General features: G+C 31.7%; 3 protein-coding genes across 3 annotated transcripts; 1 reads left to right on the plus strand and 2 right to left on the minus strand.

Moving 5' to 3' along the window:
- The first annotated feature begins 10044 nt into the window (after positions 1-10044).
- On the plus strand, positions 10045-11130 carry LOC106120065 (zinc finger CCHC domain-containing protein 24). Its single transcript, XM_013315240.1, has 4 exons — positions 10045-10223; positions 10308-10418; positions 10544-10687; positions 10978-11130. The coding sequence occupies exons 1-4, from the start codon at positions 10200-10202 to the stop codon at positions 11113-11115; spliced, it is 417 nt and encodes a 138-aa protein (XP_013170694.1). The 5' UTR covers positions 10045-10199; the 3' UTR covers positions 11116-11130.
- A 601-nt stretch (positions 11131-11731) lies between these two features.
- Positions 11732-13119, minus strand: LOC106120044 (uncharacterized protein PB18E9.04c-like). Its single transcript, XM_013315223.1, has 2 exons — positions 13084-13119; positions 11732-13015 (listed from the first exon to the last, which is right to left on the minus strand). Coding segments are annotated over exons 1-2 (1218 nt in total). The 5' UTR covers positions 13085-13119; the 3' UTR covers positions 11732-11798.
- Positions 13120-13736: 617 nt separating this feature from the next.
- mRpL40 (mitochondrial ribosomal protein L40) lies at positions 13737-15765 on the minus strand. Its single transcript, NM_001312099.1, is given in 5 exon segments — positions 13737-13910; positions 14794-14992; positions 15229-15399; positions 15474-15563; positions 15636-15765. Coding segments are annotated over 5 exon segments (612 nt in total). The 5' UTR covers positions 15671-15765; the 3' UTR covers positions 13737-13793.
- Positions 15766-15843: the final 78 nt, after the last annotated feature.

Below are 15843 nucleotides of genomic sequence, written 5' to 3' on the forward strand. Positions count from 1 at the left end.
AAACCCTTATTTTATAAAAGATGGAAGAAATAAAAAATGTTTTAGTTGTTATCAACTGAATGCCTATAGATATTAATTCCGCTCCCACTTGTGTACGGAATAAATCTTACTAGTATTATAACTGCGAATGTTTAGGTGAAGGTTTGTTAGAAGGTATACCCAGAACTGCTAAACGGATCTCCCTTAAATTTGGCATAGGTGTAGAATATAGTCGGGACATAGTCGCCCGACAGCTAGTTTAAACAAACATTATAGTGCTAACCCTAATACTTATTACTACTGTTAGGAAGAAAATCCGACACTGTGCCGGTGTACTGGCTCATCACTTCACTAATCATTCTGACACTTGACTTTGTAATGAAAGCTCGCCATTCACGCCAAAGGATTCTAATTAATAGTGTCTAAAACTCCAGTAAGTCGATTTCCTACAAATACAGTACATGCTATGTTCCGTGTTTAACAAAAGAGTATACTCCTTACTAAATAATTTTGTAATTATTAATGCATATAATTAGTACATAACTCTTTATGATTCATTTACTTTTTATGTTACGTTAAATATAATGAATGATTTTTAAATTCTAAAAGTCCATTGATAAGGACCCTCGTGAATCTCTTAGTTGGAGTGCGACCCTTAATATATTCGAGATAATAGAAAATTCTATTCCAAGCGTCTCGTATATTATCATAAAAAATGTAAAAGTAAAGGGGAACTGTTTTAATTATCCTACTTGCTTCGGATGATTACATTATTTTTTCCCTAATATTTTTTCCATTCGGTTAAGCGTAAAATTCACTTAACCTTTTATAAATATTATTAAATTCTTTCATGCATCACAACTTTCTTCAAAGTTATTACATTATAGATTAGATAAAAGCGTCGGTGGCTTAGGAGTCAAGCACTTGACTTGTAATCAGCAAGTCCTGGGTTCGAATCACGCCATGTACCAATGTGTTTTTCGATTTCTGATTTAAATATGTACATTTATCCGACGTTCTTACGGTGAAGGAAAACATCGTGATGCAACCTGCATATAACTGAGAAGAAATTCAAAGATATGTGTGAAGTCATCCAACCCGCACTTGGTCAGCGTGGTTGACTATTGCCTAATCAACCCTTAACTTAGTGTAGGCTCCGAGCTCCTCGGTGGGGACGCATAGTGAGCTGATGATGTATGTGTATAGATTAGATTGGATTAAGTAGAAAAAAAATGTGTAATCAATAGATGAAGCGGTTTGAGATTTTTACTATAATAGGAGTTACAATAAACATATTTGTTATTTAAATAGAATAGTCTAGAAGAAAGTAATGCAGGATTTCTCTTTATTGTATTACTGTCTACAGCAGTGTTTGTTTGCAAATAGATTGAGAGTACCAACTCTCAATCTATTTGCAAAACTAGACAGCAAAATGTTTTTTACGATGTTTTCGGCAGTAGAAACCAATGGTATGTCAGCAATACCTCAAACCAAATGTAGTTAGTCCCCAATTGAGTAAAAAAATCTGACTGACACTTTAGGACGTAAATGTACCGCTTAGAAATAAAAAAAAGAAATTAAGATTGTTAAAATTTTCATCGCCAATAAAAATCGGGTGCGGTATCACGTAATAGTTAAAAACAAAAATAATTGCATGTCTTTAATGAAAAAAATCCTCGTTAACTTAAAAGTCCAACCCAAGTCTAGTCGGACGCTGAATTATCTCGCTTAACTGCTCCCAACCCTCGCTATAAATAGCAGGCTATGTTACGTAACTCGAGAATTTATTTATTTTCTCTAAAAAACGTCATTATACAATGGTACGATATTTTTTTATAAATCAAGGAATATACATTTTCTTACATCCGAGAATTGTTGGAAAAATTAAGATTTCCTAATGTATTCTATGATTTTAGGCCTCACTTATCAAAGTATAATAATATTACATTAAAATTCAGTCAATATTCTTTGCATCCATTTGGATCATTCCTTACAAAACTTAATTTCTATCTTATCTTACTTAATAATATTATAAATGCGATTGTTTAAATGGATGGATAGATGGATATTTGTTTGAAAGTATCTCCAGAACGGCTGCATGGATCTTGCTCAAATCTGGCATTGACGTATATCATAGTTTAAAAGAACACATAGGCTACTATTTTTTTAATTACTTGTGGACAGAGTCGCGTGGGATAGCTAGTTAAAAAAATTAATAATGTGCTATAAAAATAATTTCTGGTATATTTGTTTATTATACAATTTGCTATTACCATTAATAATTCAATTAAATTCCTTTAAAGAGCCCTTTACTCAGTATTATTATTGTGTTACAAGATGCTACAAGTAAGCTACTATAATTTAAGCATCTATTTAAAATTCATAGGATAGACCCTTGCTATTCTTAGTTAATCATTTACTAAGGCTCAGGTTAGACAAAGCCAAGGCTTAATTAAAATTTGCAAGCAAATTCAGGCTTACTGCAAAAGTATTAATCTATACTTATAAAATTGTGTCTGTCTGTATCATCGAAAAGAAATATATTTCATACACATGATGTATTTATGTAGCTAATAAAAAAAATTTTTCTGTCTGTTTCTTTTTATATCATGTGGTGGCAAACGAGCGAGCGGCCACCTGAAATCGCTGAAATAGAGAAGTGACCGTTGCCCATAGACATACGCAATTGCATATGCGTTGCCTACCATTAATCGACGGAGGAGAGGATGCACAGAAAGAAAATATCTTCCCTTTCCATGCATCCTTTCATCCTGAAAGTTCACATCCACTTCCCATCCTTTTCTTATAAAGAAAAGGATGGGAAGGGAGAGGACTAAATTAGGCCTCCGGGACGCAAAAATGTCTGTATGTCTATCCGAAAATCCGCGTTCTGCAATCTCCAGAACGATTGGACTGTTTTTGACAGGAATTTCACGAGATAGTAGTTGATGCACGCGGGCATAATAAGTTATTTTTATTTATTCTACGCTGACGAAGTCGGGGTCGAACACTAGCTTTTCAATTTAAAAAGTTTCCTAGTTGTCCGCTTCAACTTTACTTAAATAACAAGACATTTATGTTTTAGGTTGATTCAAAAAAAAGTTTTTTCAAGATACAACAATGATGTCATCTTTATAGATCTAAAATCAATAACATTAAGACACATCAAACGACATCTCACATTTAAAATAAAGCATATCTCAACCATACATACAAAGTGATACATAGAAACAAATTCATACTCGTTGAAAAAATTACCATCCTGTCTAGCAAAAAGAGCAAAGTATAAGTTGCCATTTTAATATGCATCTTCCTTGACACTTTCCATATAAAACTTCTCTCTTTTACGTTAACCTCTTGCATCCCGACGTACCCGTTTATCTCTGAGCCGCTGCGGAACGCGAAATTAAATTTTTCCATAACGACATAATCTTTCCACTACTGGGAAATACATGCTGTGAAATGTTGAAGGTTTAAAGAAGTTTTATAGTTTTTATCTTCTATTTCATTAGTGATTTATTACATGAGTTATGAATTTATTTAAGTTAAATGTAAGTATATAATGTAAAAAATGTTAGGGACGAATTGAAACCTTCGTTCTTTGAAGTCGATTAAAACATAGAAGAGTAGAGTGGATAAATGAAAATCTAGGTCTTACTAAAATAATATTTGCGAATGTTTGCATAGATCAATGTTTGTTACAAGGTATATCTAGAGCTGCATGGATCGATGAAATTTGGCATAGTGTGGAAGAACACATAGGCTACTACTTGACTTAAAGTCTTATGTCCCCGTAGTGGGGCAGACGGCGTCCACAGTGCCCCGTCTACTGTGTTCGTTTTTTGAATCTATAATAATCACATAGGCTACTAATTAAGTTTTTTTTTTTAATACACAGCTACACACTTACATTATATAATTACTAACACAGTTTAAGAAGGCGTTGATTATGCAATTGTTTAATAATTTATAAAAACAACTCATTACGGTACATCTGCGATAAAACGAAAACAATTCTCATTGAAAAATCTGGGGAATTTATTAAATGCTCCTCCAGCGGCGAGTGAATTAATTTATGCTTACTAAGGAATTATTAATAGAATTTAACAAGCCGTTAATCGGATTTGTTGTTTGCACTGTAAGTAGTTAAATGATATTTTTTATGAAACAATGACACCGATAAATATATTATATATAAATATAAAATATAAATATATAATATAAATTCGAACATTTTCCAAATCGACATAGAAACATTAATGTAACTAGACTTTTCAACGAAAACATTTCCATTCCTTGGTAAGTAAGTGTATCCTACGTATGCATCCTAGCGCCTACGCAAAGTACACCGGCAATTTCATAACAAACACGTTTGCCGTGTTCAAATGTTACATTAATACTATCTCCCACTTAAGCTGTTGTACACTGTCGAAATAGTTATATCGTCCTTCTCAATCTGTTGAAAACGACAAAGATATATATTCTTGATATACCTATCGCTGAAATATTGACAAAAAGAAGTGTTAACTCCCATACTTTAAGAGAATAAGTTAAAACATATTGACAGTGGAATTCAACAGTAATTAATTGAATAAAAAGTTGCTAATCATGTCTACTCGAGTAAGTGCGTTTTTGTTATCATTTCAACTTAATTAATTGTGCAGTGAAATAAATTTTATTTAATTCAAATGTCTAGCAATAAACGTTGTAAAGTAGGAAAATATTTTCCTTGCGCAAAGCGAATGCAATATGAAACTGGAAATTAATCCTTAGAGCATTCTGATGGAAAAAAACGATAATTTTCACCACTTGCAACATTTATCTTCTTTAGGAAAATATTTTTTTTTATCTAAGAATTTTATTTTACATATCACACTATAGATACCTTACTTTTTACTTTTTTAACATATAAAGTAGTTGTAGCCTGCGACTCCGTAGTTGCGGAGTTAAAAAAACTTTATCGATATCGATTGATAGCCTATGTGTTCTATCAGACTACATATGTTCTACATCTGTACCAAATTTCATCAAGATCTGTTGAGCTGTTCTGGAGATACCTTGTAACAACAACAGACCGTCGGGTTCCATCCACACCACCTGGGTGGCTGCCATTCCACAACGGTGCGATTCTCGTGCAATTTCTTGCCTCGCACAGCCGCGTTGTGGAACGGACTGTCCTCGGCGGTATTTCCATCTGCAGTTCCTCTGATGTTGCAGATGTCCATAGGTGTCGTTGATCACCTCGGTGTTCCCCCCGCTCGTTGGCCTCCTTCTCTTATAAAAAAAACATCCATCTAAACATTTGCATTTATAATTTTTGATATCATATAAATCCAGAACACCAGAACGAAATTAGGTTTACATTACGATTGAGAATGTTTTTAATTTCATACCGACTATCACAAGCTGTGACACTCTAGGGTCTATATTTATAATCTCATTTGGATTGTATAATAAATATTTATTATTTTAATTTCTACTAATTTAGTCTAGTAATTTATCTATAATATATAGAATTAAAATTAAATGTCTGATTGTTCTGATACTGAGATAAACTAAGTCAGAATAAAAAGAAAAGTGATTGTTTTCATTTTAGGTCAAAAATGTGAGATGTAGCCGTTAAACAAAGCTTCGAAAGTGTTTAAACAACCCTTCAGTACTAATGGAAGCTGAAACGTTACTCAAGTAAATGGACATCGATTCTTTGTACACCGTTAATTTTTTTTCTTAACTGCGAAGAATACAATTTGATTTAATAATTTGTACTTATTATTATAGCATATTAAAGTAGTTGCAAATAAATATGATATACATACGAAACGTAATATTTATTTTATTAATGTTAAAAAGAAAATCCGAAAATGTAACAGTGTATTGACCCAACACTAGCCTTATTAAAATGTCAACATTGGACTTTGTAACGAAAGCACGTCATTCGCTCCAAAGGATTCTATTTAATAATGTCTAAAATTTGAAAAATAAGTATTTTACAAGTCCTTTGTAATTAGAAACCTATATACAATTACCACACTTCCCTCATCATCCTGCTCTTATCCCCACGGAGGGTCGGCACGGTATGTACTACATCTCCATACATCTCTATCAGCGATCATATCTAAAGCAACTTATGCATATCCTGTTTCACACAATCCATCAATACTTTCTTTGGTCTTCCTCTACCTTTGTAGCCACCATACTATACTTTACAACGTAAAATCTAATATATTTATAAAATTGTAATATGCATTGTATCGTAAACCTGTTCCTTAGTAAGAAAGATTTAATGGGCGATATACTCAAACGGTACACCTGTGTCGCGACCTGAGACTTAAAGTTTACGTTCTAAAATGACTCTTAGCTTCGGAAGCTATACTGTAAAGTTTTCACTGTTCAACTAACAAAAAGATTGTAGTAAAAAATTTAGATTTGGATCTCTTAATTTTTTAATTAAACGCAACATCACCAATACTCTAATTATAATCGCTAAATTACTTATTATATTTATATTATAAATGTGAAAGTTTAGATGGATGGATGTTTGTTTGAAGGTATCTCCGAAACGGTTGAATGGATTTAAATGAAAATTGGAACACATGTAGAACATAGTCTGGAAGAACACATAGGTTACAAATTAAGCTTTTTTTATTCCATGCGGACGGCATCGCGGGCGACAGCTAGTTGATACATAAACTTGTTAAATAATTTTGGTCAAGTTCACAAAGCCACACTTTTATAAAAATAGAACATGCTAGAATTTAACTCGTAAAATCTCTAAAACTATTAAGTAAAATGAAATAAATTCTGAACATCAGTTTGATTAGGTAAGTATTAATACTCTCCGTGCTGATGTCTAGACCAGACAAATAAACGTGCTAACGAACTTGATTAAAGAGGTGCATCAGTTAAATTTTACAACCTCACTGCACTTTTAAGATTGTATTACTTAACAAGAAGGTATGTTGACTTTAGTAAATACTAGCTGTCGGACGCGACTCCGTCCGCGCGGAATTCAAAATAAACGTAATTAGTAGCCTATGTGTTCTTCCAAACTATGCTCTATATGCATGCCAAATTTCAGCAGATCCATCTAGCCGTTCTGGAGATATCATGAAAAAAACTTCCATACATCTAAACATTCACACTTTGTTAGTAAGATTCTATGTTAAATAGTTATTTTCCTGTGAACGAATAAACTGAGTTGGTATTAATTTTTTATTACATAAAGTAATTCACATTATATTTTTATGTTATATAAATGAATCATAACATAAGAGCTAAAAAGATTAAATTTCCTAAAATTTACTCAATTTTGACTGTACAAAATAACTTTAAATATCTTCTCTTAACAGTTTTTATCGTTTTTTCCTGTTTTAATATCATTTTTAATTTGATATTTTTCCTAGATTTTAAAACGAGCTCATTGCTTTAAACAAGACAGACTTCTATTACTCTATTTTCATATTATTCCCTAAACGCGCATCAAAGGAGCGAGCCACGGGAAAATCTCATGAATCATGAAACTCCGCAAAGCTTTCGAGTGTAATCATATTATTCACCATTACATTTTGCAAGAAATCCGATAAAGAAACGTAATATATGACAAACGAGTTAAAATTTTATACATTTAATTTTCAATATCTAATAATACGAGCTGTATGATCTTCAATATCATTTACCGTAGGTTTTCGACACCAAAATCTGCGTTTAAAAAAATTATCATATTTATTTTTTCGAATATGATATTGATGTCAGAAAGACACTGTAACTTAACATAATAACCACAGCCTCTCTATAATCTTATCCAGTAATTTTTATACTTTACATTAATCGTTAGAAGGTATTCAAGGTTTATCAAGCAATCTTATGAAACACTCATTTGGTTCTACCATTAAAAAAACTAAAAGCAACACTAAATATATTAACTGAAATACACCTTATTAGGGAACGCACGAACGAACATAATGGTCGCCGCCTCAATGACGTGTAGTCGAATAGATAAATGTTACCGTCGTTTTCTACCGATGAAACACTCGTTCAAAATATACATTGTCATCCTTATCTCTCTCTTTACAAAAACTGAAATAACAATATGTTTTTGTACGGGCATTCAACAGTAGAAACCCACGTTTAAAGTTAAGATAAGAAGTTCCCATCGCGCTCTCCAGTTAGCGCAAAATAATAAAGGCTCTCGGATACTTCCAGACGGTTGAACACTAACCCGCAACTTGTTCGTAGCAAAGAACATTTCTTCCTCTAAGGATATAAACGACTTTACCCTTCAAAGATAAGACTAAATTAGACAGTATACGTAGTAAGTTAGCAAAGCTATTAAAGCCTATTGAAATATTTTTCTCAGAAGTTTTTCTACCGTCCAAAAGTATATTAAAAGCATAACTGTTTTCCGATAAAAGATGCTATTGATACTTCCATTTTTATTATGACAAAAGCGCAAATTTATCAACTTTAGTTCGATGAAAGTTCCGTTTGTAAAACTATTTACTTTTATATCATAATGTAATTTATAGTGATCAAAAACTAACAGAAAACTTTAAAGTAAACCTTCAAACTCCCAGTTAGTCAGCGCCGACACGCCCGCATCAAAACTTTGCCGTTAGCTAAAGCTCGAAATTTGACCTTTAGCTTCACAAAATATTACTATAAACAGTAAAAATTACACTAAAATCTGAGTTAGAGTCAAATTTGTCACAATCGTAAATATGGAATGGTCGAGTTAGGTGAAGACCTTTGTCGGAATACATCCTGATAACACTTTGTTAACACATTACACTTTAGTATATTTACCGAACAACAAAGAGTCATTTACAAAGCAGTACGCGTTTCATAACGTGGCGGTAATTTACTGCGTTCTTTTAATACGAACTTCTAATTGGCCAGAATGTTAAATCCAATTAATTGTTTATAGTCAATTGACCTCATCTTTCTTTTCATACTATTGACATCGTTCGTGGAATATTTGAAATTTACTAAAATGTAATAGATTCGTATCCATAGGTATAAATAAATAAAAATTCAACCATCGATTAGTGTCAAAACCACTTTTTTATGACCAATATTATAATATTATGATGTACCGAAATTGTACATGTTATAATAATAACTTAAGCATTCCGTAAACGTATTCAATCCCTTTCCCAATGACATATATTCCGACTCTGTTCCTTTAAAAGCATACCCACACGCCTAAAATATATTTTATTGCAGTTACGTTCCCTTTAACTGTTGTAATTTATGTCTGAACATGGGATTGGGAAAAGTAAGATTAGTACAAAATCTTAACCTTTTTAAAATTTAACTTTTGCAAAACAAGCGCTCAATTTTAATAACCTCGTTACGTAGTATCGCAATGTCATTTCTCGGATATGACACCGGAAAAAATCCTACCAGTAATGAGATAGTAATAATTGTAAACATCAATATGGCAACACTAACATTTGTGGGAACCACAGAATAAAACAGTGTGACGTAGGTTCTTATAGAGCAGAGTTATAATATGTTTCTTTGGTCGGAAAAGATACTTATTTCAATTGAAAGTTAAATTAGGTGAACAGAGGAAGACAAATTCCATCTATGTTAGCCATATTGATATCTGACTTTTGTAATTACTGTGTAAATTTCTACATATTACTGGCAATATATCCAAACCGTAGATAAAATATTTGCAGCATTTTTTTATGGCAACATTTTATGTTCTTGGTTGGAGAATGTCCCTTTAGCAGTCTCAGTATAATGTCATATACTAGCTACCGCCTGCGAGTTCGTTCGAGAGAATAATGAATTTTCAAAAAACCCAAATTGGTTATTAAATTTTTTGTACTAAAGTGTGAATCTATGCTTTCAAACAAACAATTCACCTCCTACATTAAACTTTTAGAACTTGAATTTTTAATATCCTTACCTAGTGCTCGTCTACCTTTATTACTTTCAGTTAGTAGTTTATACAAAATTTCAATTCCCTAGACCCAGTAGTTTAGGCGCTAAGTTTACATCAGTCTGTCAAACAGTATTTTTTTATATATATAGGTGTTGTAAACGTAAACAACATTTACACCATGGATCAAATTACGCAGACGTAATTAGAGTTCCATAGAGAGTGTCATTAGGTGTTTCAAATTATATGACACTAATATTATCACGTTTTATCTAAGTAGTCAAAGGAATATAAATGTAAGAAGTATTTCACTTTAACTTTCAATTACAAAATGGGTTGTTTGTGGTCTCACGAGGTAAGTTTTTCTTGAAAATAAGTTAATTTTATCATTTAACTATGCATACTTACTGATCTATTTTTAATTCTTCATTTTATGCAGTCTTCCGAACCCGAAAGGTATGAAAGACGTCCAAATTATTCAAGTGGAAGTTCTCAAAGTTTTAGAACAAATACTAATACTATAAATGCGCATACGCAGATTAGTTGCCGGGTAAGTTTTTATACTTTTGTTAAAGTTTTTTTTTAATATAAAGTAAGTCGTCTTCATAAAATAATACTTTTAGATAGATACAGTATAAGAAAAAATGATTATTTTATGATATATTATTCTTCCAGTCACAATCAGTGGTAAAACCGAAAGCTTTATTCGGAGAATATAAGTGTACTGCATGTGGACGTTCTTGGACCAGTAGACTTAGCTGGGCTAATACATATAGCCTTTGCAGCAGATGTAACAAACCGGTCTATCCGTTTAATCAGGTAAATACGTACAAAAGATACTACTAAGATTTCAATTGCAAAAGTTTGGATGCATGTCTGTTAACTTTAAGGATTTGAATTAAGTATGAAATAAAAAAGTTTAGAATAGCGTTTTGGCTATTGAGTTTATTTCACATAGATGATATCGCGGGCAACAGCTAGTATGTTCGATATGTTTAGTAAAAAATTCCACTAAACTAAATAGTACTTGATTATTTATTTATTTTTTTACATAGAAATGTTCCGAGATTTGTAAATAGCAGTTCTGTTGTGATGCTTTTTAATTTCAGAGAGAATTGCGTCCCTCTGACTTTGTAAAAACACCAAGTGACAATCAAGAACATAAGAAGGATCTTTGCCAGATGTGCCAAAAGTTGGGATACTACTGCGGAAATTATGGAAAAAATTATATTAAATCAAGAAAATAAAATTACCTTTCTCATTTAACCATTTCATTCGATTAACTTTTAATATCTTATGTAAATCATTACTTCGATTATTATAAAAATATTGATTTAATTTGAATTATTAAAACATTAAAAATTTTATTCCTTATCATTATACCCTGAGTAACTTAATATTAGATTCAATGTTTTTCTTCCTTTAACGTCATTTCTTTTTTCTTTTAATTAATTTGGTTTATGTATTACCAAATATTGAAACAAAATCATGTACCAAGTGAATCTTATGTTTAAAACGAAGGGTCTTGACCGATTTTTATGAAATTTTACATGCATATTCAATAGGTCTAACAATCGGCTACTATCTATTTCTTAATCCCGCGCGGACGGAGTCACGGGTGACACCTATCATCTGTATTAAATTTTGATTTAAGATTTAATATGGAAAATAAACGAACAAGCAACAACCAAAACAATCACATAACCAATAAAATTTACAATAAACAAAACACTAGCAGTTTCTGTTTGCTAAAAACAAATGAAAAAAGGGTCTTGACAGACAGACGGACGGACAACAAAGTGATCCTATAAGGGTTCCGTTTTTCCTATGAGGTACGGAACTCTAAAAACGGATTAACCTAAAACCCGCTTGACCGGGAATCAATGATTACTGAAAGAAATGTAGAAATACAAAGATAAATAGTGGAATTTTAATAAAATGGATTTCCAGTATCAGACCGTTCAGACGATTCTTCTGTTGTTACTGTCGATTGTGTGGATGTTACAATTGGAGTAGCCGTTGCTGTTGTCGGTTCAGAAGTCTTTGTTATAATTGTTGTACTTGTAATCTGTTTAGAAGTATCTGGTATCATTGAACTAGTACTTGTAATCGGTTCAGAAGTATCTGGTATCATTGAACTAGTACTTGTAATCGGTACAGAAGTATCTGGTATCGTTGAACTAGTACTTGTAATCGGTTCAGAAATAACTGGTAAAATTTCAGTAGTACTTGTAATCGGTTCAGAAGTAACTGGTAAAATTTCAGTAGTACTTGTAATCGGTTCAGAAATAACTGGTAAAATTTCAGTAGTACTTGTAATCGGTTCAGAAGTAACTGGTAAAATTTCAGTAGTACTTGTAATCGGTTCAGAAGTATCTGATATTGTAGTAGTACTTGTAATCGGTTCAGAAGGATCGGGGATGACTGCAGAAGTACCGATAGTCGGTTTATAAGTTGGAGTAATGCTTGCAGTTGACTTAGATATTTGTAATGTTGAAGATACAACTTCATTGGTTAAACTTTCAGTAAGAGATATCGATGTGGATGTAGTTAAAGATTTTGGAATGTTTGTTACATTATCTAATTGCGTGGTTACTTCATTGATTGCATTAGTTGCTTTTTTTGATGGTCTGATTGTTGTATTAGTTATAGCATTTATGGTTGTTGAATCAGTGTTTTCATTATATGTTTTATTTGTTTTTGTGATTTCCGCAGTAGAATTTTGCACAATATTTTCCTTGACTATTGCTTCTGTTATAGTTGTATATTCTAATCGTTTAGTTTTCTTATCTATATTATTCCAAATTTCTGGTTCAATTTTGATACTTTTTCCAGTTAAATCATTTGGTGAATTGATATCTTTTGATGTAGTAATTATTTTATGTTTAATTGTAGTTTTATGTTTAATTTTACTTGTTTTCAAGTATGATAAAGGTATTGTGAAATGTTTTAATTTGACTTTCCGCGTTGTCCAGTAATTTACTGCGGATGCACGCATTTCAATAACCCTTTTGATAACACTCAGAGGTACCCAATGACCAGGTAATCCAGCTTCTATAGGATTATTAACGTACATTACTTCGTCTAAATCTGACGTGATTACATTAGTATAAATTAACATTTGTGCTATAATTATCAATATGCACACTGAAACATCAAAGTATTTATTAAAATGAGAAAATAATTTCAGCAATTTATAAATCTAGAATACTTACTTTCGAATAATTAATTCTAATTGAATTTTCATGTTTTCCAAAGATTTGTTTCAAATATAAAATACAAATAGGCTGCATTGATAACTAATGTTCAACAAGGCGTAATACTTGGAAGTATTTTTGATTTCAATCGAGCATGAAAATTTAATTTTACTGATGAATGACTTTATAATCATATGATTCATAAAATGATAAACATTCTCTCAATACCAAATAACTCGTAAGATTTGATTTATCTTATATATAAAATTCTCGTGTCACAATTTTCGTTCCTATACTCCTCCGAAACGGCTTGACCGATTCTCATTAAATTTTGTGAGCATATTGAGTAGGTCTGAGAATCGGCCAACATCTATTTTTAATCCCGCGCGGACGGAGTCGCGGGCGACAGCTAGTTCCATATAATATAACCATTCCACAAATGACAAGGAATAAAATAATTTTTAGGGTTCCGTACCTCATAGGTAAAAAACGGAACCCTTATAGGATCACTTTGTTGTCCATCCGTCTGTCTGTCAAGACCCTTTTTCTTAAAATCCCGTGAAAGTATCAAGCTAGAATTTATTAGGGTTTGTACTCTAAAGGTTTGTACTGAACACTCGGTGCGAGTCCGACTCGAACTTATTAATACGTACTATAAAAGAAAAAAAAACTTTAAATGTATTATTTATTTATGAACAATCTAATTAAACCTACTTAACAAACCAAAATTAATTAATCCACTTTTTGGAAACATCTATGTATTCTCCATCGGGGGAGTCGTAGTTCTTGATGGGTGGAGTCGCAACTGGACCCTTTATACTGTAAGGAATCAGCTTTAAATCCGGCTGCAAAGAAAACATATTGGATACATACATATTATTAACCTATTTATCAAAGATTTATTGTAAAATTAAAGAATTAATAATAGGACAAAGCATAATACAAATATAAACAATACTGTGAATGCATTTTTCTAATTGTTATTTACAATTTTAAGTATCTTTTTTTAGAAGCTCAAAAATTTTCAAAGTAAAATCAACAACTTTGAAACTGCGGAGCTAAACAAAGTGCATTCACTATGAAACGATTGCATAATGACATTCAAAAATGTATAGAACTGACTATAACTTTGTGACTGTCGCGCGTCAGTTCCATACATTTTTGGAATTAGTTATGGAATCACTTCCGAGTGAATGCACTTTGTCTAGCCCCGCTGATATCTTACTGTTTAGATGATTGATTAATTAATAATTGTTTGTGTGTTCAAATATAAATTAATTTCCATTACCAAACTATTAATTCAAATAGTATTAATTGAACTTTATAATGCAACACATGAAAGTAATTATGCAAAACATATTGGAACATTAAAATCAAATATGAAACACATACAAATTGAAAACAATTGTAATTGGCATTATAATTTTCAATTACAGACTAAACCTAAGTAATAAAAAAAATTGATAGGCCTAGGAAAAGATGAATATATTCAGTGACTGTGACATGATTAAATGGGAGTGACAACTAAATAAATAATGGTTTAATGTGAAGGATGAAAACCTATTGCGGCAACCCTAAATGAGTAGGAATAGGACAGGAAGTAACAGAAAATATTCCTTATTTACTTCATGCGTCTTTAACATATTATTGCTCACATCTGTTAGTAACCATCAAATACCCAGTGAGTCTTGTGCAATGTTACAATAAATACTTGAATTACCAACATACCATAACAGCTTCGTTGTACAAATCCTCGGATTCCTCATAAAGCATGTCTAATGCACGCTTTTGTGCTGCCATGATCCTGTCAATTTGTGCAACATTTGCCATATACTCTGCACGTTTGTAGCGACTCCATTCTTTTTGTAACAATGCACGAGCTTCCACCTCCTGTTCACTTAATTTCACTTCGGGTCTTTTCCGCTTTCTAAAAGAACACCTTTACAGGTAAGTTATTAAGAAGAAAAAATGGTCTAGACATTAATAGCGTTTCTTAATGAAGGCTGGATTATATAGAAGTACATCAGAAACACTTTTATGCTATGCTCGTTTATAAAAGAGATTTGGAATATTTTATATCCAGAGCTATTGACCTGTCTGGTATGTACATTTTTAAACATCATTATTCAACTTATCATATATTTTAATAAATAATACAATTACCCAATTTCATCAACAACATTTAAGGGAATCTCTAATTCCTCAATAGGCTTTAACTGTCTGGCATTCTTTTCTAATCGTCTGATTTGTTTTTCTAGTTTCTTACGACGCCTGTCTTCACGAGCTTTTATGATAGCGGGGTCCATCTTCTTCTTCTTCTTTAAAGGCTCCGCACTAACAACGTTAATTTAAATATCAGTAGCTGTCTAGTTATTATCTAAATGTATTTATAATCGTAAATATCTTACCATAATTGTTCAGTTACTTTAAATTGTAACGCAGGTGCGGTGAAAATATTCCGATTTATAGCTATTGCTTTAGGAGTAGACAACGATAATCTAAAAATATTACTGAAAATTAGTCCAAAAAATTTACATTAAAGGTTAAGATTAACATCTTCAAAAAATTACCTGGAAAATTGTTTTAAAATCGATAAACTAAACATGATGACGAAATTACTGTTTTAATTTTTCGAATTCTTTGATTCTTCTTAGTTGTTTTTAATTTGTATTTTATAATATAAACATAACCTATCATAAATTGACATTACTGTAAAATGTCCAATGAACATGACAGTGACAGTGGAAAAAGGAAATTGTGTTGCGTTCCGATTTACCT

The sequence above is a fragment of the Papilio xuthus genome, unplaced genomic scaffold (assembly GCF_000836235.2).
Source record: "Papilio xuthus unplaced genomic scaffold, Pxut_1.1 DF826961.1, whole genome shotgun sequence".
Lineage (NCBI taxonomy): Eukaryota > Metazoa > Arthropoda > Insecta > Lepidoptera > Papilionidae > Papilio > Papilio xuthus.

Coding starts and splice junctions, on each gene's coding strand:
- LOC106120065 (XM_013315240.1), top strand. CDS start 10,200: ATGGGTTGTTTGTGGTCTCACGAG. Junction 10,419..10,543: donor ATACGCAGATTAGTTGCCGG/GTAAGTTTTTAT, acceptor TTATTCTTCCAG/TCACAATCAGTGGTAAAACC. Junction 10,688..10,977: donor CGGTCTATCCGTTTAATCAG/GTAAATACGTAC, acceptor TTTTAATTTCAG/AGAGAATTGCGTCCCTCTGA.